This window comes from Peromyscus maniculatus, chromosome 16 (genome assembly GCF_049852395.1).
Source record: "Peromyscus maniculatus bairdii isolate BWxNUB_F1_BW_parent chromosome 16, HU_Pman_BW_mat_3.1, whole genome shotgun sequence".
NCBI classification, from domain to species: Eukaryota; Metazoa; Chordata; class Mammalia; order Rodentia; family Cricetidae; genus Peromyscus; species Peromyscus maniculatus.
Window position 1 is genome coordinate 27,454,268 of NC_134867.1, and position 22,629 is coordinate 27,476,896.

The 22,629-nt window shown below is 35.6% G+C and overlaps 1 protein-coding gene and 1 pseudogene across 20 annotated transcripts in view; one reads left to right on the forward strand and one right to left on the reverse strand.

Moving 5' to 3' along the window:
* Window positions 1-22,629, reverse strand: part of Trdn (triadin) — a 373,213-nt gene that overhangs the window by 143,041 nt on the left and 207,543 nt on the right. For 17 of the 20 annotated variants that reach the window (XM_076552525.1, XM_076552513.1, XM_076552517.1 and 14 more), the window contains 2 exons: window positions 6,125-6,178; window positions 1,727-1,756 (listed from right to left, as the gene is read on the reverse strand). In XM_076552525.1, the coding sequence (XP_076408640.1) occupies window positions 1,727-1,756; window positions 6,125-6,178 (84 nt within the window). The remainder of the gene's footprint in view (window positions 1-1,726; window positions 1,757-6,124; window positions 6,179-22,629) is intronic. The other 3 variants (XM_076552516.1, XM_076552518.1, XM_076552514.1) reach the window with 1 other exon arrangement.
* LOC143268988 (NADH dehydrogenase [ubiquinone] 1 beta subcomplex subunit 9 pseudogene) lies at window positions 10,147-10,631 on the forward strand (annotated as a pseudogene).

A 22,629-nucleotide genomic window follows, 5' to 3' on the forward strand; every position in this document is an offset into this window, starting at 1 on the left:
GACTATTGCTTCATCTGCCATGATTTTCTTAGCATTTTGCTTTTAGTGCTAATAAATTAAATAGTAATTTCTAAATAAAAATCAACTTATCATAATGAACTCACGGAAAATCTCACCCTTAAATGTTTTGTATGACTACCTCAAAAATAGTTATTAATGTTACTTCTTTACCCAAATTAAATGATAAACTGAATTTACTATTGAGATCCTATAACATGAAAAAAACAAACATTTCTGAGGCTTTATTCTGTATACAACTGTGCTGAGAACTTACTACCTCTGTTCTCATGGCATCTTTGACAACTTTCCAAAGTGTTTACAACAGAAGTGAACATGCATGGTATCATTTGAAAAAACAGTATGAAAAGATTTACTACATTTATATGGAGAATTAAAAAGGATTGAAATGTCATAACAAACACAGTGATGTGTCCAAGTGGTCTTTATCATAATGTTGTGACTTCTTTCCCTCTAAAATAGTAAGCAAGTTTTTGTTTTGTTTTCTTTCCTTTTTCATGTATATTAACTCAGGTTTCTGTTTAACAGAAGCAAAACTGAACTTCAAGATTTTTGTGATCAGGGAAAATTATAATGAAATTAAGTATAAAATATAACCCTTGCTTTCTTCTGTCATTCTCTGATCAGATGATCACTAATTAGATTATAGGTGGCATTCTGCATGACTAGTGTTTTCTTATATCTACATGCTACTTTTGTCATGAAAATGAGCCTAGATGAATTAGCAGTGGTGGTGCCTTTTGCAAATGTTGTGTGAGAGTGCACTATAAATATTTCTCAGAGGAGGATGATGGGAACTAGATCAGCCTGCTCTTCCCCATGCTTCCCTAGCCATAGCCAGATTTCATCATGTCTATAGACATCTGCTCTACTCTCTTTCTCTACAGATATTTCACTTTAGAATTCTTGCCATTGTAAATGCCTTCTCGATCTTTTTGACATATGAACCCCCATAAACACTCTGGACTATAATCATTATATTTTTTAAAGACAGCACTCTCGGGAAAAGAAGCCTGAGTCCAGAAAGTGGCCATTATGAGATAAATGGCCTAATCACACTGATCACCCACAGTTCAGTATCTTCTAGAAGTTTTAGCTGGTTCACCACAGCACACGCAATCTTCCAGTCTTGTGATTTCTGTGGAGTTATGCTCTCTATACACCTGTTATTAATGTACTTTATCCTAATTACAACAGTCTCAAATGAAACTTTGGCTTGAATAATCCATTCAGTGTAATTTTTAACAAGGTATGTTTTACTCTACATTGTGCCAATGTAAAACAGCAGTGGATATGATATACAAGGGGTTGACTATAACTTTTAGTCAGATAGTCAGTTCAGAAGAAGGAAATTTAATCAGGTATTTTTTTGTATGTTCAATATAAAAGGACTTAATATAGGACAATGAGTTCTGCATTTCACAAATATACAACATTTTATCAAGTTTCCAACAGAGTCAGGACAGACTAAGATTTGGACAGACTATGTTTTATTTTTGACTTGAGAAAAACCATACTAAAATTATTTTGAAAGGAGCTCATCCCTTGGTGAAATAGAAAAGGCACATTCACGCAAAATGAGTGCACATAATAGGTCCAGTATCCAATAGGAATGTGGGCAGAAGAGCTGTCAAATTCAGTTCTGAGCATTGGTAAATTGCTCTAGCAAATGGCACAGTGGGACTTTACATAAAACATGAAAACCTACCTTCTTTCTTCTCGTCTTTTTTAGCTGCTGCTGAAATAATAGAAAGAAAACATTGTTAAAACATTAACTGACCATTTCTTAGGATATACCACATAATATGAAAATACATCCCAGTTAGTCATAAATTCAGTGATCACCTATGAATTACTAAACCCAACAAAACTGTATGTCTGTAACTATATATAGGATATATATATATATATTCAAATAAACAAGAAGATAAGCTTATCTTTATGTAAATTTATTTTTCATTTAAGTTTTGCACATTTATTTATTTATTTATTTATTTATTTATTTATTTATTTATTTATTTTTGAAACAGGGTTTCTCCATGTAGTTTTGGTGCCTTTACTGGATCTTGCTCTGTAGTCCAGGCTGGCCTTGAACTCACAGAGATCCACCTGTCTCTGCTTCCTGAGTGCTGGGATTAAAGGTGTGCACCACCACTGCCCGACTAATTTTTGTACATTGCTATATCTGATAAATTACAATTCCTCTTAGAAGGCCATAAAACATAAACTATGTCTGTATCCATCAAAAATGCAAATGATTCTCTACAAAAAATATATACACTTAGCTTCTGAAGAATTGGATGTTGATGTCAAGTCTATTTTTCATTTGCAGTAAGAATATACTAAATATACCATTTGTGAATTCTTCACAGAAGAAAGTCTCTGAAATTTAAGATTCTTCAAGAATTTGCAAACATATATACTTAGATCAAATTAATCCTTTCTAAAATAATCTAGAAACAAATTCTGCAGTTTTAATAATAAAAGCAAGAATCACTTAAGTAGACTTTCAGATATAGTTTAGCTTCACGTCACACTTCGGGTTCATTTTTTCACTTAGTTCACTTCCAAACTGTCTGTCTACTCTATTGTCACTTGTGTATAGACTTTGTCCCCTCGTGCATTACTTGGAAACATCATTTATTTCTCTGTTTCGGTGTATGGTTAATTATTTATCTGCTATAGGAATGATCTATGGAAATTCTGCAAATCTGGGAGTGATTATCCCCATCACACCGTTTCTTATTTTAGTGTCTTTGCCGTTTCTCTGAACACACTCATACAGTATCGGATGCTGCATTGTTCGCTGTGCTACATGAACACTGGCAACTGCCTTCCTAACAGGTAGAGCTCCAACACAACAATGAGGCTCTAGGTCACCAGTCAACAATAAATTCAGCAATAATACATTATTATTATAATAATAATTCAACAGTAATACTTTATTTGAAAGCCAAACTTTCAGATGTCACCTTGCCTAAAATGTTCTTTAATGTAAAAACACTGAGCCTATAGTCTTGAGCTGAAATTTGAAGGGCATTTCCACATAATCTTTTCAACCTTCGTTTTCAACTCCATTAACATTAGGCTGAAGTAAATTTAATTTCTGAATCCAATTGTACTTCAACCATTGCATGGTCATCAGAATCTAGGCAATATAGAAGGGCCTAAATTCCTTATAATTTTATAAGAAAAATAACACACTTGAACGCATGGACACACACACAAAGACACGTGTAAACACAATAGAAACTCTTTTTACAAAAAGTTATTTGCCTGTAGAATTTTACCCTGATATATATTTTCATGTAGACTCACTCTGTTTTTCTGACAAATAATATTTATTATATTTCCTATCAAAATGTTCATAAACAAGAAACAATTTTTATTGAACTTGTAATCAGCAAGAAAACTTAAAAAGTGGCTCCATAGCCCTTAACCATGCCAGCATAAATTGGTCTTAAATAAGATTTTGGTCAGATGCAATACATTCAGTAGTATTTCATATCACACTGTATGCTGATGAGTTTGCTGTGAGGCCCCTCTACCCGGCAACAATCATCCCACTGTCTAAATGCATCTCTTTTATTGTTAAACTTTGCAGCATTGCATAATCTAGTGTAGGAGAGGAAATGGAGATACTGTCCAATGAATATTTTCCCTATTGTTTTCTTAAACTGCTCTCTAAACTTTTCATAGGTGACAATGGCATAATACTTGTGTCTCTCTTTTGTGTCTTGTCAAATTACTACTGATTTAAGGCTACACAACTTCTACTTTTTAAGCCCTAAGGGTATCAGTGAGAGAAGGAACTAATTTTCTTGCATGGTTCATGAAGTTGAGGTAATTATTTTTGTAGTATATCTGGAAGCCAGCATTTGTAATGTGAGCTTTTAGATAATAATATGGATTTTCTAACATTCCAATAGACTCTTCTAATGTGAAACAAATCATAAAATGCAACCAATATAGCCAGCCTATTAGAAACTCTCATGGTAATAGTTAATCTGTGTATTTTTATGTATTTATTTGAAGTTTATTTTTAAATATATGTATCAAGGCATCTTGAATGAAGCTTGGAGGCAATGCACTGATTGTTATTCCTTCAGGTATATGAATTCACCATCATTCTCAGTAAGACTTGCTCAAATAACTAAAGAAATCCTTGCCTTTATGCCTAGGGTTCATGGTACTAGCAGATACTCTACAAGCCACCAAAGTAGAAAGGTAAACAATAACCTAGCTACAATCTACAATTGGATTTGGGTTTTTTTGTTGTTGTTCGTGTTTGTTTTGTTTTTGTTTTTGTTTTTTAATCTTTACTCTTTGGGAAGCTTGTCACCCAGATCCCAAATAAATCACATGGAGGCTTATTCTTTTTTATGAGCGCCATGCCTTAGCTTGGCTTATTTTTAGCCAGCTTTTCTTAACTTAAATTAGTCTGTCTACCTTTTGCCTCTGTGCTTTTATATGTCTCTGTTTTATAATACCTTTCGTACCCCGTGGCTTGCTGCGTAGCTCGGTGGCTGGCCCCTGATGTCCTCCTCCTACTTCTCTTCCTCCTCTATCTTTGTTCTCTCTTTTTCTCCTTCTATTTATTGTCTCTGCCTGCCAGCCCCACTTATTTCTATCTCCTGCCTCACTATTGGCCATTCACTTCTTTATTAGATCAATCAGGTATTTTAGACAGGCACAGTAACACAGCTTCGCAGAGTTAAACAAACGCAACATAAAAAAATGCCACACATCTAAGCAAATGTTCCACAGCATACACAAATGTAACACATCTTAAAATAATATTCTACAGCATATACTTGTGACCTGAATATAAGATTTTCTGGTGCAATGATGGCACAAATCTTGATAGAGCAACCAATCAATACTTGATCTGATTTAAGGTTAACCCATGAGATAGAACCCATCCTTGACACTACTTAGGTGGCCAAGAATCTGAGACTAGACAAACCAGGGGCCTAGGAAAAAGCTACATGATACTGTTTTGCTAAAGAACATGTCCACAAAATGACCCCTTATAGCATCTTGCCATAGTCATAGATCAGTGACTTGCTCAACCATCATTACAGATGCTTTCTCTTGCAGTAGATGGAAATAAATACAGAGACCCATAGCTCGACAATGTGCAGAACAGGACAGACCTTGGAACACTCAGTCATAAATGGGATGTGTGCAGTAACCCCACCACCACCCCACAACTCAGGGAACCCTGCAGAAGAGGAGGTAAAAAACGTGACAGACAGGGGAGATAAAGGACACCAAGGAAACAGGCCAACACCAAGGAAACACAGTGAGATCAATGAACATATGAAGTCACAGAGACTATGGCAGCATGCACAGAGCCTAGACAGGATTGGTCCTGATGGGCTCCCAGTGATGAGAGAGGAACTGGAGACAAGCCCCCATCCCTAAACCAGAAGCCATCTCCAATGTGTAACTACTCACAGATAAAAATTTAGTTTTCTCTAACAGAGTCACAGAGTACACAAATCACTCTTAGGGTCAGGCCCTATCCCAGCGGTAGATGGCCAACAGAAAATAAACTCAGTGGTATCTCTAGAAGTACTTTTGTCCCACAATACTTTGGCTATGCATTTTTTTCTTTTTTTCTAGCAGGTCTTCTGCTTATATATTATGGTTTCTGATTTTGTATTGTTAGGGGATTTATATGTGTTCCAATGTGCATATATCTATGTCTATATTTGTAGAGGTTGTGCTTTTTAGTCGACTGTGTTTTGCTGTTTGTTTGTTTTGTTCCATTTGGGTATAATTGTTTTATTTTATATTTTTTTCTATTTCTTAGATGTCTGTTTCCTAAGGAAAGAGAGTAAGAAAGGGTGTGTATTTGTGTGGGTGGGGAGGGGGAGGAGGGTCTTGGAACACTTGAGGGGGTGGGACCATAATCAGAATATACTGTATGAAAAAGAAATCTATTTTCATTTTTTTTAAAAAAAGAACATGCAACAGTTTGTTTATTGCAGAAGATCAACCAGCAGATGGCGACCTTCTGCAATAAACAGCTTTTGCTTTGTCAATAAAGTGCAATGGACTGAAGAGAGGAAAAAGTATTTTTAAAGTGTTGATTACCTACCTTGTGCTGTGACTTTTGCAGTTGTTTGTTTGGCTTCAGGAGATTTGCCTGGCTCTAAAAGGGGAAAAAAAGACAAAAGAGTTACTGCAAATAAATGATTCAGAACAATCTATAAAAGAATGAGGAAAAAAATCTAAAAGAATTTATTTGAGAATTTAATTCATGAAAATTGTATTTACAATATTTCCACTCTGCCTTCTCCCCTACCAACTCTTTTTACACCAATCTCCTCTCTCAAATTCATGGCATTTTCATATTTAACTATTATTGTTACACACACACACACACACACACACACACCAACTTCATTCGGTAATTTTGTTATTCCTACATGTGCAGGGGTGACAACCTGGAATTGAAGAACTTATCATGTGCTTTATCCCTGACTCTCCTTCTCTCAGCAACCATTGAGTACATTGTCAGGCACTGCTCTTCCAGGGAACTTGAGCTTTGTTGCCAGTACCTAAAAAGAACTCTAGTTCCTCGGTGATCTGTTGCCTCTGGATTCTGAGGGCAATTACACTAAAATACCCATGACCACACACAGACAAACACACACATACCCCCTAACCCCCCCACACACTAAAAATAATAAAAACATATCTTTAAAACCAAACAAATTGAACATCAAGTTGGGAATGAGCAATGTTGTCTTGGAGGCCCACAGTAGAGCTGAAGTTAGGCTGCAGGGCCAAATATAGTTGAAATATATTGTATACACATACAAAAATTTTCAAGAATAAATAAAAGTACTATTAACAAGAAACAATTCCACATCAAAATACTTTGACAAAGAACAATAAGCTTGGTTGTGTGCATGTCTCAGTAGGTAGAGTGCTTGCCTGGAAAGCATGGGGACCTGAGTTTGAGCCTAAAGGTTCACAGATGATAGCTGGGTGGTAAGCACTTGTAACTAAAACTCTAAGGGGACACACATAAGTATAACACTGAAGGACAAAGTCAGATCCATGGAGCTTACTGTCAAGCAAGTCTAGTCTTCATGGCACATTTTAAGACAATCAGAGAACTTGTTTTAAAAGTAACTGGTAGACTGTGTCACTATGAATTGACACGAGATGTCCTCCACACACACACACACACAAATGCATATACACATGTGAACACACATGTACATATACAATTACTTTTCTTCCTTCCTCCCTCTCTCACCATATATATCTGACACAACAAAGTCATAATTATAATATTTACATGTCCTGGGAAAAACAGAAATATTTTGTCTTTTGTTGCAGAGATAATTTTTCATTTTATCATAACCACCATAACAAAAGTACTAATTCTTCAGTTATTTATATTAAAGGAGTACCTATAGTTTTAGCTATGATTATTATTTATTATTATTATAGTTCTGTATTCAAAACCTGGCTTCTGACTGCTCAGGACTCATTTGAATGACCTCTCCCTCTGCAAGGTCAGTTATACGCGGATGAGCGGATATTTTAGGACTCATTTTCCATCGGCTTCTCTTTCTACTCTGCTCTGGTTCCCTCTCTGAGATTTGCCTGCATCTGTCCCCTCACCAGAAAAGCACATAGGTTTATTAATGCATACTGATTTATTGCCAATACTGTTATTGGATGAAAGTTCATTTATTTTTGGATTTAATTATTTTACTTCATGCATGTGAGTGTTGTGCATGCATGTAGGTATGTGCACTACATGAATGCCTGATGTTCTCTGAGGCCAGAAGAGGGTGTTCAGTGCCTTGGAATCAGAGTTACATATAGATGTGAGTTATCACATGGATGTTAGAATTTGACTGGGGCTCTCTGTGTGAATATCAAGTGCTTTTGAAAGTTTGCTGAGCCATCATTATGGCCTCCAAATTTCATTTTTAAAGGGATAGTCTGCAATGTCTACCTGTAAAAGGGCAATTTCAACAGAAGCAAATCTCAGGGTCATAATAGTAGCATGAATTTCTCACAATTCAATGTAGTCCTTCTCTGAGCTCAAGCTCTTAAGTTAATGTGTGCTAAATCACAACCTCTTACATGAACTGCATGTCAGGAAAAGCTAATAGCACAAAACCAAATGCCTTTTCAACAACTCTGCCAATGTGTGTCCACTCAGCAACAGGAGCAGCCTCAGAGCTACCAAGGACACATGCTGAGATGATCAGCTCTGACATCTGCTTGGACACAGCACTCCTGTTTTCAAGAGAACTGTTTTCATGTTTAAAGAGGAGACTCAACCCTGAGACCATGAATATATAACAGAAGAACTCCATACCCAAACTCACACAATTAAATACACATTAAATACAGGCAGATTTCCAACAAAGGTACGTGTTCTGCCTCCTTTTTGATTTCTGCCAAAGAAAAGAAACTAACACTATACTAAAGAGAATTCCAAACAATTGTAGAAAAAACAAAAATAATATAATGAGATACATATTCCTGACAATCACTGAAAAGTTCCCAAGTGGTAGCAAGTATTTTCCTCTGTATTATCCCAACCAATATAACCCAATGAAAAATTTCCAATTAATTTTCTACCTTGTTATTAGCCTTTTTGATAATTTTATATGCATATCTTTGCATCAAAGGATATAATTTTAAATAAAAAATTAATGATCAGAATGTCATTCAAATATTATAATAGTCCTGGAATTGATAATTAATATTTACACCATAAAATTATGGCCTGGTATGTATAGCCCCTGTATTTAATCTATCCAGTACCATAAAACATTGGGAGGGGTTAAAATTTGAATTGTAACAAAAGTATTGTCCCACATTAAAATGTCAACATAATTCTTTTACTGTGATTTAATAGGAAATTATCAAACAAGTCACTATTCTAAATATCCCAAAACATACTAAGATAAATAAATTGTCATGGATTGCTTGAGCCAAATATTACAACCTCTTGAATCCATAGGCATGGAAAAGCTTGATTTAGCAGAACTGAAACAATATTAAGACACTATGAATTTAATCAAATAATCACTTTTTGCTACCGATTGAAATACTAGTTTACTGTTTCAAGCTTGTCATTTATGGGTCCCCATTTGTATTTTGACTTCAATTAGTGTTAGATATAAATTTCACATAATTCCAAGCAGCACACGAGCTTCTACAATAGAACCCTCAGTGTTTGCCTCTGGCTATTGGACAGTAGGATCATTCGAGAAACAGGTTTGCATCCGAACATTGTTTCAGGGTTTCCTCCACATCTGAAAAAATTCCACTGCATTTATTACAGCTATTTTTTTAGAGTAAAAGAGGAGAGATGAATTACTGTTTCAAAAATGGTAATGAGAGAGAAATACTTGAATAATGTATTAGATCCTTCAATTCAGCAAATGACAATAAAATAAATAATAAAGAGTCCATTAAACAAAGGAACAACCTGATGAGGGAAATGCAATGAAGAGAAGCAAGTGCTAAGGCAAGAAATTAGTACTGATACTGTGGTCTGCACATTTGTTATTCCTTAATCCCACTCCACTGGGCATGGCAGGCAAGATTTCAGTCTCTGAGTAGTCATACATTAAATTACTTACACACCTCTTTCTTCTCACTAGTCTACACATCCCCTATGGTTGCTAACTGTTGCTTACTCATCTCAGTAACTCTAGCACCTAGAGAACTACTGACAAAATTATCTCTAATAAACCCAAAAGAAATTGCACAGAAAAATCTAATGATAATAGTGAAGTTCAACTGACCAGATAGATACAAAAATGTCCAACCTAACTCCCTTGCTCCTTATAAACTGACCATATATTTAGCAGAAAGTCTTTTCATTTTAAACTTCAGAACTTCATTTGCAATAGATAATATTGGGACCAGACAACAGTGATACAAATGGAACTATTAATATCTCACTAGAACAAGAAGAAAGCAGTTCTTCATCAGGCAAATTATGGATCAAATTTCTCTGACTGATTTTCAAGAAAAAGAAAGTTCAAAATCAACCACTTGTAGGTTTTGCAGTACACAAGATATTTAGGTTAAACATGAGAACTAAATATAGAAGCTCGCTGAAGGTGAGTCTTTATGGTCTTCTGTGTTCTGCCCCCCGACCTGATCCATCAGCAGAAGGTACTGCAACTTTTCATTGCATGATGCTCCACCTCCAATCATGGTCTATCTACAGGGACAAGTACTGGGGCTTTACATGTTTGTTGAGAGCCCAGTTTAAAGAACATAAGAATGAGAATATGGTGAAGGCAACACAGCTACTGAGGGAGGCAGAAGAATAATTCTGGAAAAATCAGTATCCTCAGCTATATATCTTCCCTGACTCTACTGGGGGCATGCACCTCTTATGAGGGATAGAGTGCTCCAAGGTTCCAGAATGGTGCTTAGATTACTAATATCCTTCTGAAAAAGCAATGTATCATGATTACTTTTCCAAGAGAGACCATTGAAGAAACTGAGGATGGAAGTCTGGGATATGGGGGGTTAGACACCTACAGGAGGAAGCATCACCTGATAGTACTATGACTGAAGCTTTGCCTCTTTACCGGAATGAAAGGTGACTTGTCATCGTTGTCGTGGCATGTGGTAGCATATTGTGACCAGACCACGGGAGTGACTGGTGTGGATAGAGGCTCCTCACTGTTCATGCTTGAGAGTGAAAGAAATTACAAAACATGTTCACACTTGCCCTAATAAAATAATTAAATGTTGGGGCAGGAAATAAAGATAGAATTGCAGTGTCTTTTACATAAACTGTGAGAGAAGTCCATAGTCATCAATTCAACAGTTAAATATGGACCAGCAATATAACACCTTTCAAACCCTCCAAGAGTTACACATCTTTTTAAAATAAGATACTAGAGGCTGATAAAAATTTATCCTAAATGCCAATGAGCTGCTCAATCAAGGTCTGAATTATTATTCTCTATTCTTATAAAACCATACTCTCATATCTTCTTATAAAACTGAGCTATGTTCTTAGACATAGATACTACCCAAATAGAGAAAGATTAAAAATTAACTAAGAATTTATGTGCTTACAAGTTCTTAGGTTAAGCCTCTTGTAGTTATTGCTTCAGGAAAGCATATTTCTGGGATAATGCTTCATTTTAGTATGATAATCACCCTATTGAGATGAAATTAATAATGAAGTAGCCTTTGGCCACTTGGTCTGACCAAGGATGCTGAAGTCTGAATGAACGGCCCATGTTGCTGCCAGATATACAAATTATAAGATGGTGCAAAGTACAGAAATATGAATAATTTATCAAAATAATCTGTTCTTGCTAAAGATTTTAAAAAATCTAAATAAACTGGCAGCACTATTTACAAAAGGTAATGCAATTGAGCCATAACTCTTCTTCCCCCCCCCCCCCTTAGAGAATCTTCATCTCATTATTGTACGGTTTCTAATCTAAATAGCTCAGATTGGGTTAACAGTAAACAATTGAGGAGAAAAAAGTATGTTTGATGTCTGTTAAAGTAGTTCCTTTTGTTTGTTTTAGGAACCTTTAAGAAACCAGAATTGTAGTTTTGTCATTGTAAATCATCCTAAAATCAACTTGAGGGGAAGAAAAAGAACTTTGATGCTCCAATTAAACATTAACTTTCAAAACCTACCCACAGATTGTGGAGGCAGCTTCAGCAGTTCCTGAAGACAGGTAAGCACAGGAAGACAGTTGATATGAGAGCATAAGTCAGAGCCCTCTGCATGTGCCCATCATCTTGCTATCTGAATAGAATGTGTGGGAGGGGTGCATTTTTTTAACCAATTAAAATGTAAAATGTAACTATATTTAAAGAATCAAACAAAGAAAGTTTTGCAATTAAATAGGAAGTTAAGAATGAGCCACAAATCATTCAGATTTCTGATCTTTAAAACACTTTACACATCTAAGGGGAAGATAAAATTCCATTGAGATAAAAAAAAAAAGCCAGATGCCATGAGAGTAACAAAACAGAGCATGACTGTGTAAGAAGTATAGGCAGTACTGCTCCTCTGGGCACTAGATAGAGGAGTAGCTGTCTTAGAGGGTTGTTGATTTAGACATATTGCCTGAAGCAAAGACACAGTTCCATCTAATCATTAAGGTCCCATTCTAAACTCCATTGCAATTTTGTAAAATCACTATCTACATAGATAAGAATATTTCAAGGATTTACCCACATGTTGCTTTGATGGCAAATTATTTTTTTACCATTGAACCTTAATAATATAATAATTATTTCATTTTATTTTACAATATTTTAATTGCATGTGTTCTGACCTTGCAAGCTATACCGATTTTCTTAGAAAAATAACTTTTCAAATAGTGTTTTAACTAACTAGAAATTTAAATTGTCCTAGGAGTTTGTAATAAAAATTGCATACTGTTTGGGAAAACACTGCATTCCCATGTGCCTGATTTGTTTTCTTATCTTGGATGTTGGGGTTGATTTGGATTATTTAAAAATGTCATTACATTATTAAGTGTTATTTATTTATTTAGTTGTTTGTGTGTTTTTATGTGTGTAGGAGTGTGTGTGTGGCCATACATATGCTATGGTCTGTATCAAGGGCTAAGAGAACTACTTGTGGGAGTCAGTTCTCTACCTCCATCATATGTACCCAGGGATCGAACTCAGGTTTCCAGCCTTGGGGGCAAGCACTTCTACCCTCTGAGACATCACACCAGCTGATTGTGGTTCATTAAGAACAACAAAGAAAAAAGGAACAATAAAGTCAAGAGTTTCTTTTTTAAAAAGACGTCAATTTGTCATACATAAATGAGAATATATATATTCTAAGGAGCCTGCATGGGACTGACCTAGGTCACTATATATCTGTGACAGTTGTACAGCATGGTCTACCTGTAGGACTCCTGGCTGTGGGAGCAGAGATTCTTCTTGATGCTTTGGCAGGTTTTTAGAGACCTATTCCTCATACTGGGTTGCCTCACCAAGCCTTAATATAAGGGAGGGGCTTAGTCCTACCTCAACTTGATATGCTATGCTTTGTTGACACCCATGGGAGGTGTGTCCATTTTTTAACTGAAACAGGACAAGTGGACTGTGGACTGGGGAGGGGAGCGGGGGCAGAAGGAAGGTGGGGGCAGGGATGGGAGGAGAGGAGAGAGGGAAAACTGTGGTCAGGATTTAAAACAAATGAATAAATTTAGCTTAAGAAAAAAAAAAAGAGTCTCTTCGTTCTCATTAGTAACCAGCATGCGTGACTATCATCACCCTGCTTTTTGCCTTTAGAGAAAACAGAAGGCTTTGCTCTTTTCTCATTACTCCTTTTAGGAAAAGTTATAAAACAAGCAGGGCAGTGGTGATAGATGCTTTTATTCCCAGCACTTGGAAGGCAGAGGTAGGCAGTTCTCTGAATTCCAGGCCAGCCCTATCTACAGAGTGAGTTCCAGGACAGTTAGGGCTCTGCAGAAAGACCCTGTCTTGGAAGAAAGAGAAAGAAAGAAAGAAAAAAAGAAAGAAAGAAAGAGAGAGAGAGAGAGAGAGAGAGAGAGAGAGAGAGAGAGAGAGAGAGAGAGAGAAGGAAGGAAGGAAGGAAGGAAGGAAGGAAGGAAGGAAGGAAGAAAGGAAGGAAGGAAAGGTTATAAACCAACAAAATTTTAATTTTTATGAAAGTACCAAGTAGTGAAGATAGCTGAAAGAAATCCAAAGGAAACATGATTTATTGTTACCTGTATCCTCAAGTTTCTTGCACAATTTGTGCCCCTGAGCAAACTTGGTAAAATTTCTTTCATGAATAAACGAAAGTTGATAAAAAGGCAAGGCGGTGAAAAGAATCAGTGTTAGATGTCTGACATCCCAACTGAGAAGCAATTATCCTTACAAATTGCTCAGACTGGCTAAAGTCTCCTTTTTAACTCTGCAGTTCTGAGGATGCCAAAAAATGTGAAATAGATAATCAGATTCAAAGAGAAACTGAGCCTCTTGTAACCATCTCAAGATTAATAAAATGCAGATGTGCTGCAGTGCTAAGTGGAATCAGTTCCAAAGAGAAGGAACAAAGAGTTGTAAGGCAAGTGTTCTGCGGAAGAACTCAGAGATACAAGCACTTCATACTCTCCTTCATCCTCTGGATAAGCAGAAGAATTAGGGAATAAACAACGCACAACTTTCCTTGGCCTGAAAAGAACCTGCTCTGGTTTATCACTCTTTCCTCACTATTTACCGCACTAAAGCTTATTGGTGTTCTATTTTTTAAATAAAATAATTGGTTCTACCTACTGTTGCATTGGGAGTGTATCACAAAAGATGGGCTTCAGAGATTGGCTATTATAAAGAAACAAGCTGTTTCTTTATAATAGTCAGATTTGATGCTGATACAAGGTAAAGGTTCTCAAAAGGGGTCAAGGGAAAGGAAGATGTAAATGAGCGATCATATATTCTCCCAGAAATATGGATCAACTAGCTGGGACAAAGAGTCTTGGCCATTGTTAATGAAGGAAGAAATATTGGATTAAATAAGCAGGAGACACAGACCTGAGGCTGTCTTCAGGGCCTGGCTTCCCATTCCTTTGTAATGAGATCAAAAGTATGTCTTCATCAACAGTTTGAATGTGACTGAGGAACAAGTATTTTATAAAGGTCTAGGCTGTTGATAGTTGCAAAAGCTGTTCTGTAGCCAGCAAACAGCTGACCATATCTAAACAAGGCAAGTGCTGTTCTATAACCAATCAGATTCTGTGTCTGACATGTCTACATTTACAGCTCACACTGCTGAGTGTAACTCTTTCAGTTCTGAGATGCACTGCATTTATGAACCAATTTACGATTTTGCTCAAATTCTTAGTTTAGTGTGCATGTAAATTATGATAACAAATATAATAACTGTGAAGTCTTAGGAAATGAAGCACCATTTTGTGTGTGTGTGTTTCTTCGCTTGAAACTGGGTTTTGTTTACATAGGCCTGGCTGACCTGGCAATCACTGTGTAGATTAGACTGTATTTAATCCTGAAGGGATACCCTGCTTCTGCTCGAGAATCTTGGGAATACAGATGTGGGTTCACCATGCCTGTCTAGGTTGACTATTTTTCTTAGGACACTTAGAACTATTGCATTTTTTAAACCAATGTTTAGATGAGATAAAAATGTCCATGATCATTGAATGTAAAGGGTTTTCTCATCAGCACAGAAGCCCACAAAATGTTACAGGAATGCCCTACCTGTAAACTGATAATACCTTAGAAAGACAAATGTTCAGAATATTGAAAGAAAACAATGTTAATTATTTATAAAAAGAAATTATCAAAAATTTGAGATTTGTTTCCAATGCACAAAGGAATAAAGGATCTTTATTGACATAAGACAGATTATAAACCTGGTAAATAGATAAGGTTTCAAAATAATGTAATTAAAGTTTATAATTCATATTAGTTTGGAACAATTGTAAAGCTTCAAGTGAAGTATTGAGCAGATATTTGGGTAAATAAATAGTCCTCAAAGAGATATATTCTAAAGTCACCGACATAGAGGTGTAAATTAAAATTATGGAAGTAAATGGTTTTTCCCCAAGGAACAAACACACTGCTGTCTGATTTCCACACCCCATCGAGAAATATATTGGTTAGTTCTGTGTAATATGCCACCTTCCACCATGTCAGAGGAAGGAGGTTTCGAGAATAAGGGAATAAACACAGGCCTAAAACAAAAAACAAAACAACTTTGTTTTGATAGTGAGAACACTAGGGTCTTCCCTGGATTATTTTAGGCCTATATGACAGTAGCTTTCAGCCTATGCATAGCTTGGAATTATTTAGCTGTGAGTTGTGAGTGACTCCATATTGAACAGAAGTCCAATGAAGAAAGGCTCCACATACTGTTTAAAAATGTACACAATCACCGTCTTGTCTTCCAGCACACCTGGAGGCATAAACTGATCATTTGTGTCAGTAGACCCTGACACTTGAAACAATATTTTTTAAAAAAGGGTAATGTGTGATTTAAGAGTTAATATTTGGAATTAAATGTGGATATAAAAGAGGCTGTGACTTAAACAGCTATCAAAAAAAATGGGGGTGACTTGGTCTATCACAGCCAAGAAAATGAATTTAGCTTGTGAATTCAGTGGCAGTGGTTCTCAACCTTCCTGGTACTGCAGCCCCTTAATACAGTTTCTCATGTTGTGGTGGCCCCTGACCGTAAAATGGTTTTCGTTAGTACTTCATAACTGTAATTTTGCTATTGTCAGTAATTGTAATGTAAAGATCTGTGTTTTCCCACGGTCTTAGGCAGTCCCTGTGAAAGGGTTGCACAACTCCAAAGGGATCAAGATCCACATTTGAAAACCACTGGTGTAGTACAAAACCACATGAATCTCACTTACATTCCCTATATAACCCATTAAAGCACATGTTTAAGGGCCTCTGAGTATCATTTTCAAAATTATTGAGGAGTAAGCATGGGGATAGGAAAAACATCATTTGAGTTTTGTTATAGAATATCATTTTAAGGTGTGTTACTTTTGTTTATGTTGCATTTTTAAACTATGAAGTTGTATTACTGTGCCTGTCTAAAACAACTGATGGTCTAATGAACAGAATAGCCAATAGCAAGAGAGGAGAAAGGATGGGTGGGGCTGGTAGACAGAGAGAACATGTAGAAGGAGAAATCTGGAGTAGAGAAGAAGAAGGAAGGATCCGGAGAAGGAAGGGGAATCCAGGGTCTGGCCACCCAGCTACACAGCAAGCCACGGAATAAGAAACAATGAAGGATATACAGGAATAGAAAAGGAAAATCCCAGAGGCAAAAAATAGACAGTATAATTTAAAGTTAAGAAAAGCTGGCAAGCATCAAGCCAAGCTAATGCCCATCATTTATAATTAAGAATAAGCTTCCATGGATGATTCATTTGGGAGCTGGGTGGCAGGCCCCCAAAAAGAGTAAAAAAAAAAAAAAAAAAAAAAAAAAAAAAAAAAAAAAAAAAACAAAGCAAACAACAGAGTTTTGTAGTGGATGCTAATAAACTAATGGTAAAGAGGGAAACTCCTTTTAAATCAAGGACAGAAAGAACTAAAAAGAAAAGAATCTAGAGTGGTTGGAAGGTAGGACAAAGGTCAAGCCAAAGCTTTTCTCCAAGATAAGAAATCCCTGCTTTGTTTCAAGAAAGTAGAGAAATGTCTCACTGAGAGAAAAGCACTGAAAGGTCTCAGATGTGGGAAGACAGTTAAGGACCATGATTCCTGGTAATGCTGCATAGAGAGCAGACAGGGAGAAACATCTGCCTGGAGAAAGGGCAGATTGGAAGCCTAAACACCACTAGTGAGATGTCTGAAAGGCATCTATATCCCTCTATGATGGGATCTTGAGCCACAGTGACACAGGGTAAAGGGCACAAGGATTGGATCCAAATCAATCCCAGGTTCAACGTAACCGAAACAGTATTTCCCATAAGAAATTTAACTGAGGCAAGGAAAGAGCTAAAGTGAAAATGGTGCTGGAGATAAGAGGAACTGAAATAAAAACGTGAGTAAACAAGTAAACCAAAAAGGTGAGATGAACGATGGCACTTAATCATGGCAAAAAGCTAATTGTTCAAATTTTAATTGAAGTGTTTCTAGATTTATAATGAATAAATATGTCTTGATATATGTTATCTGTGTGTTGTACAGATATAGTAACTTGATTGTATCAAGGTTAGAGGGAAATCAATGTTTCACAAACTGAGGTGAACCTTTTATCAGCTAGTTAATAGGACTTGAAGAAAGTCAGAAAAAAACATTCAATGGTCTGTATTTTGATATTAGAATCTATTGACTTTCGAGGCTTTTTCAATAGCTGCAAAATATAGGAATGCATGACAACCAATATTTGAAAGTTTTTGATAGAATAGATGCCACATATTTGAGGGACTTCCCTCAAGCTGGTTTAAAAGCATACAATTATTTAATTTTGTAAGTACATGATTGCATTTGTTGCTCATCATATCAGAGAGGTATAGGAAAGTATTTATTCATCTAATATTTAAGATGGAATTCAAGCTTGAGCCACTCAGACTACAAACCATGTCTATTTTTTAAATTGAAGAGACAATTCACTTGTTAGTTGTGGCTAATTGTTCTTTAGCACACATATGTTTCATGGTTGGGAGAGTTCAAATGCTCTCCATGTCAGCTCAAATACTAATCATTCAAATCAATAAGTGAACTTCCGTGTGTTGGCTTCCCTATAAATGTTGTGTCATGGTTTCATCCCTGCCTTTCCATCATTAGTAGACAGCAATTACAGACATCCTTGGGAAAAGTAGCCCCAGATGCCAGGCATGCATTTTTAAACTTAAATTGTGATTTAGATAAAAGTTGGGTGTTTCTCTTAATATAAAGTGACAAGCTGTGTCTACTGAGGATTGGCATTGCCTTTAGAGCCTACATTTCCACATATGGAAGCAATTGGACCAGTTTCTCTGGAGGACCATCCAGTGAGGCATAATGAGTCTTTTATATACACAAACAGGGATTTTAATATTCAATTACTCCATCAGTGAACACAAAAGCCTTTGAGAAAGTGAAGGGTTTCTGACATATTTGAACAACTTCTCACCTATCTTGGTAAAAAGCAAAGTATACGTTGTCTTCTAAAAGATGGCTCCACTAAAATAATCTGCTTCCACACTCTTAGGCTTCAGACAGGGCCAAATCTAACATCCCATTTATACTTTGGATTCCATCTGACCCATTTGAAAGCAATTTGAGGAACACTGATTATACATGTATATTTGAAAACTAAAGAATTTGGAAATTTTTTTTTTAAAGCTGAAAGGTTAAAAATGAACTCCTCTGAAGAGGTTGATACATTTTGGAGAACTGACTCAGCACTAACATGAAATAACAATATTCTCTGTAATTCTGTGTGGGTCTGGAAGGGGCAGACTACACACTGTAGAAGGGATTACCTTGAAATTCCAAGACTCTTAGTGATAGCAACATATCTCCTAACCAGGGTTACATGATGATGCACATTTTTAAATCATTTTGATTTCAAAATAAACATTTGTTGGAAGCAAACTACAAGATTCCTGCTTCTTGAGGATTGTAGTCCTCAAGTCTAACTCAAGACTTTAAGGTCTGGAGCTAGAGAATGCATTGCAGTTGCAACAAAAAATGGACAAAAGCTAAATGATGCTTCCCTCTGCCCTTCCCAAAGAAACCTGTGCAAAGACACTTTATGGTTCCTATCCAACTGGTCTTCAGACCAAATGTGATTCCACATTAAGTCTTAGAGTATATTTCTAATTAATCATCGTGTAACTGCCTTGACTACCCTCCCTTCATTTATCAACTTCTTTATAAAACCAGATGAACACTAACACACAGAGTTAAGCATTAATCAGAAAACCTTACAATCGCAAAAAGGCCAAAATAGGATAAAACATGACCAACAAGGAAGAGTCAAAAATATTAAGAATGTCATATTAATGTAGATTTCATAATTATAAAGATTATATTAAATTAAATTCTGGAAAATAATTTTGAACATACTAAAGAAAACCCTTTTCTTAATTCTTATATCTCTGAATAAAACTTTAAACTTAAATGCATGGTAATCTGAAGATATTTTATGTTATATTTTAGCTTAAACTATAGCTTAATCCCATCATTCTTACATGTAGAAGCATGTGTTTTGATCCCTACTCCTCTATACTTCAAATACAACACTGTTTACCACCTGTTTCAAAATGTTGTTCTTTTATTGTAATTTCAAAACATGCATTTTAACATAAAGTTTAAACTTTTGCATTGTTGCTATGCTCATGGGTTTTATTTTTATTATATTCATATATAGTAAAGAGTAGATACAATTTCTAAAAGCCTCATTTATACTTCATTTTCATAGTCATTCATGTACCAAATAAAAGCTTTCAACATAAATGTTTCTGCATTAAGAATAACAATAATGGCCTTAACAATAGATACATTTTATGGAGCCTGTGTTAGTTTAAATGAGAATGGCTGCATAGGTTCATAGATTTGGACATTGAGTCCCCTGGTGGTGGAACTATTTGGGAAAGACAAGATGTTATGGCGTTGTTGGAGATGTGCCAATAGGTTGCATGTTTTGGGGTTTCAAAAGCTCGTGGCATTCCCAGTTTGCCCTCTCTCTTCCTCATGTTTGGGGATTAAGATATAACTCTCAGCTACTGCTCCAGTCTCATGCCTGCCTGCCTACTCCCATGCTCCCTGCCATGATGGTCATGAACACAACCTCAGAAATTGTAAGTCCTCAATAAACTCTCTCTTCTATAAGTTGCTTTGGTCATGGTGTCTTATGGTAGCAATAGAAAAGTAAGAGAGCTAATTGGAGGAAGTCTCTTATTGTTTGATTTACACAAGGAGAAAGACTATTACTTCACATAACAAAATAGAGGGGTCAAATGCTGGAGTTTTCCAAGATATTTTGCTTCAGAAGGCTAATCTATTCCCAAGCCTGCCGTGATTTTTTTTTTTAGTCCATTGTCTTGTGTCTTCAGGTGGAGTCTCATTTCACCTCATGGCCTTCACGCAATTGCAGCCATTTCAGGAAACACCATTGTATATGGAAACAGAGAGAGAGTAGGGACACCCATTTCTTGGTTCTAAATACACCTGATGGTAATAGTATATAATTGATGTTCAAAGAATTTAAGTTGTGGTGTGTCCATTTTCATTTTATCATGGATTGACATTCTTTTCTAAACATTAAATTATAAAATGACTCTGAATGTCTCATTATTCCTAAAGTTAAAATGTGTTCCAAGGTAAAAAATGTTGTGTGCATACTAAGAAACTATGTGTCTAAATAAAATTGAAAAAGATACAATCCTTAAAATGAAATACATTTGTTCTTGTATCTGAAAACTTTATACTAACAGTTAACTTGACACATTACATGTACATAACTTCTATGTGCTGTGTTTATGTAATATTTAAAAATTGACCTAAAAATACCTAACCCATTGATAGTGTTATGAAGTGATCCATGCTACCCTGTACAGGGTTCTGAATATCAGTGATTGAAAATATGAATATGTCTTAAATTTGTATCAAATAAAGGAGAACTCTGTGAAAATCTACTACAAAATCTACTACAATTACAAACATTGCTAGTGGGTAGATTCTTATCATCTGATTGTAATACAATTCTTTTTTTTTTTTTTAACCTTTTGGTTTCTAAAAACAGGATTTCTCTGTGTAGCCCTGGCTGTCCTGGAAATTGCTCTGCAGACCAGGCTGGCCTTTCAGTCACAGAGATTCACCTGCCTGTACTTCCAGAGTGCTGGGATTAAAGGCATGTTCTACTACCTTAATACAATTCTTTAATTTCATTTTAAAATACATTATTATTATTATTATTATTATTATTATTATTATTATTATTATTTACATCATGATTGCAGTTTTCCCCCCCTCCTCTCCTCCCCATCCCTTCCCCCACCTCTTTTCTGCCCCATCCCCATCCACTCCCTCATTTCTATTCAGAAAAATATAGGCCTTCCATGGATATCAACCAAACATGGCATATCAAGTTGCAACAAGACTAGGCACCTTCCATCGTGTTAAGGCTGGGCAAGGCAATCCAGTAGGAGGAATAGTGTCCCCAAAGTAGGTAACAGTCAGAGACAGAAGACGAGACAGGCCCTGCTTAGGCAGTGTAGCTTTTTTTTTTTTTTAATCTGACTTGCTTTGGTTTGGTTTGGATTTTATTTACATCTTTGACTTTTATGTCAACACACTAAAAACTGTACTGTGGGATGTCATTATTAAATTTAGAGAATTTTTTTAACATCTCTTGGAATAATGTGTAAAACCTTGTTTACTGAGAAGGCACTCATATAGATATATAGATATAGATAGATAATTATATATAAATTGATATATATATATATATACATATATATGTATATATGTATACACCCACACACATATATATATATATATATATATACATTTTTAGTGTGGCATGATGGAACAGCATAAAACCAGGGGGATTTTCACAAGTTTGAGACCAGCAGGTCTACATAGTGAGGTTTTTTTGCCCTGAATTATGAAGGCACACCTGTCTCAAAAAATAATAATGACAGTTTTCTTTTATTTTTTTAGTTCTTTTTCTACTTGAGACTATAAAAATAATTTTTCTTGTTTTTTCAAATAAAAATTTAGATTTTATGTTGAATAATCTAAAATGCTCTAGTGATAGACAGAAGTAATGTCTCATCTTATTATCCTAGCAAGGCAGTTATAAATGGCAGGACTTTCCCAATCAATGGTTTACTAGAATTGTGGTGTCACATGGTCATAACTCATCATGCTTAGAAGAGTATTTTTTTCATTCACTAAGAAAGTTTTGAATGTGACATTATTTAATTTTTGGTATAAATTTCAATAATAAAGACATTAATTCAGAAAAATATATTTATTATTAAACATGATGGACAAAAATGTAGAAGTTTTAATAAGAAGTTTGTATTTAAAATTCTTTCATGATTTCATAATTTTAATCTAGTGGACAGATGGTGATTTGTAGATTTGACAATTAAAAGGCTTCTGATTATATTTGAGGCACTGCTATTCTTTTCCTTG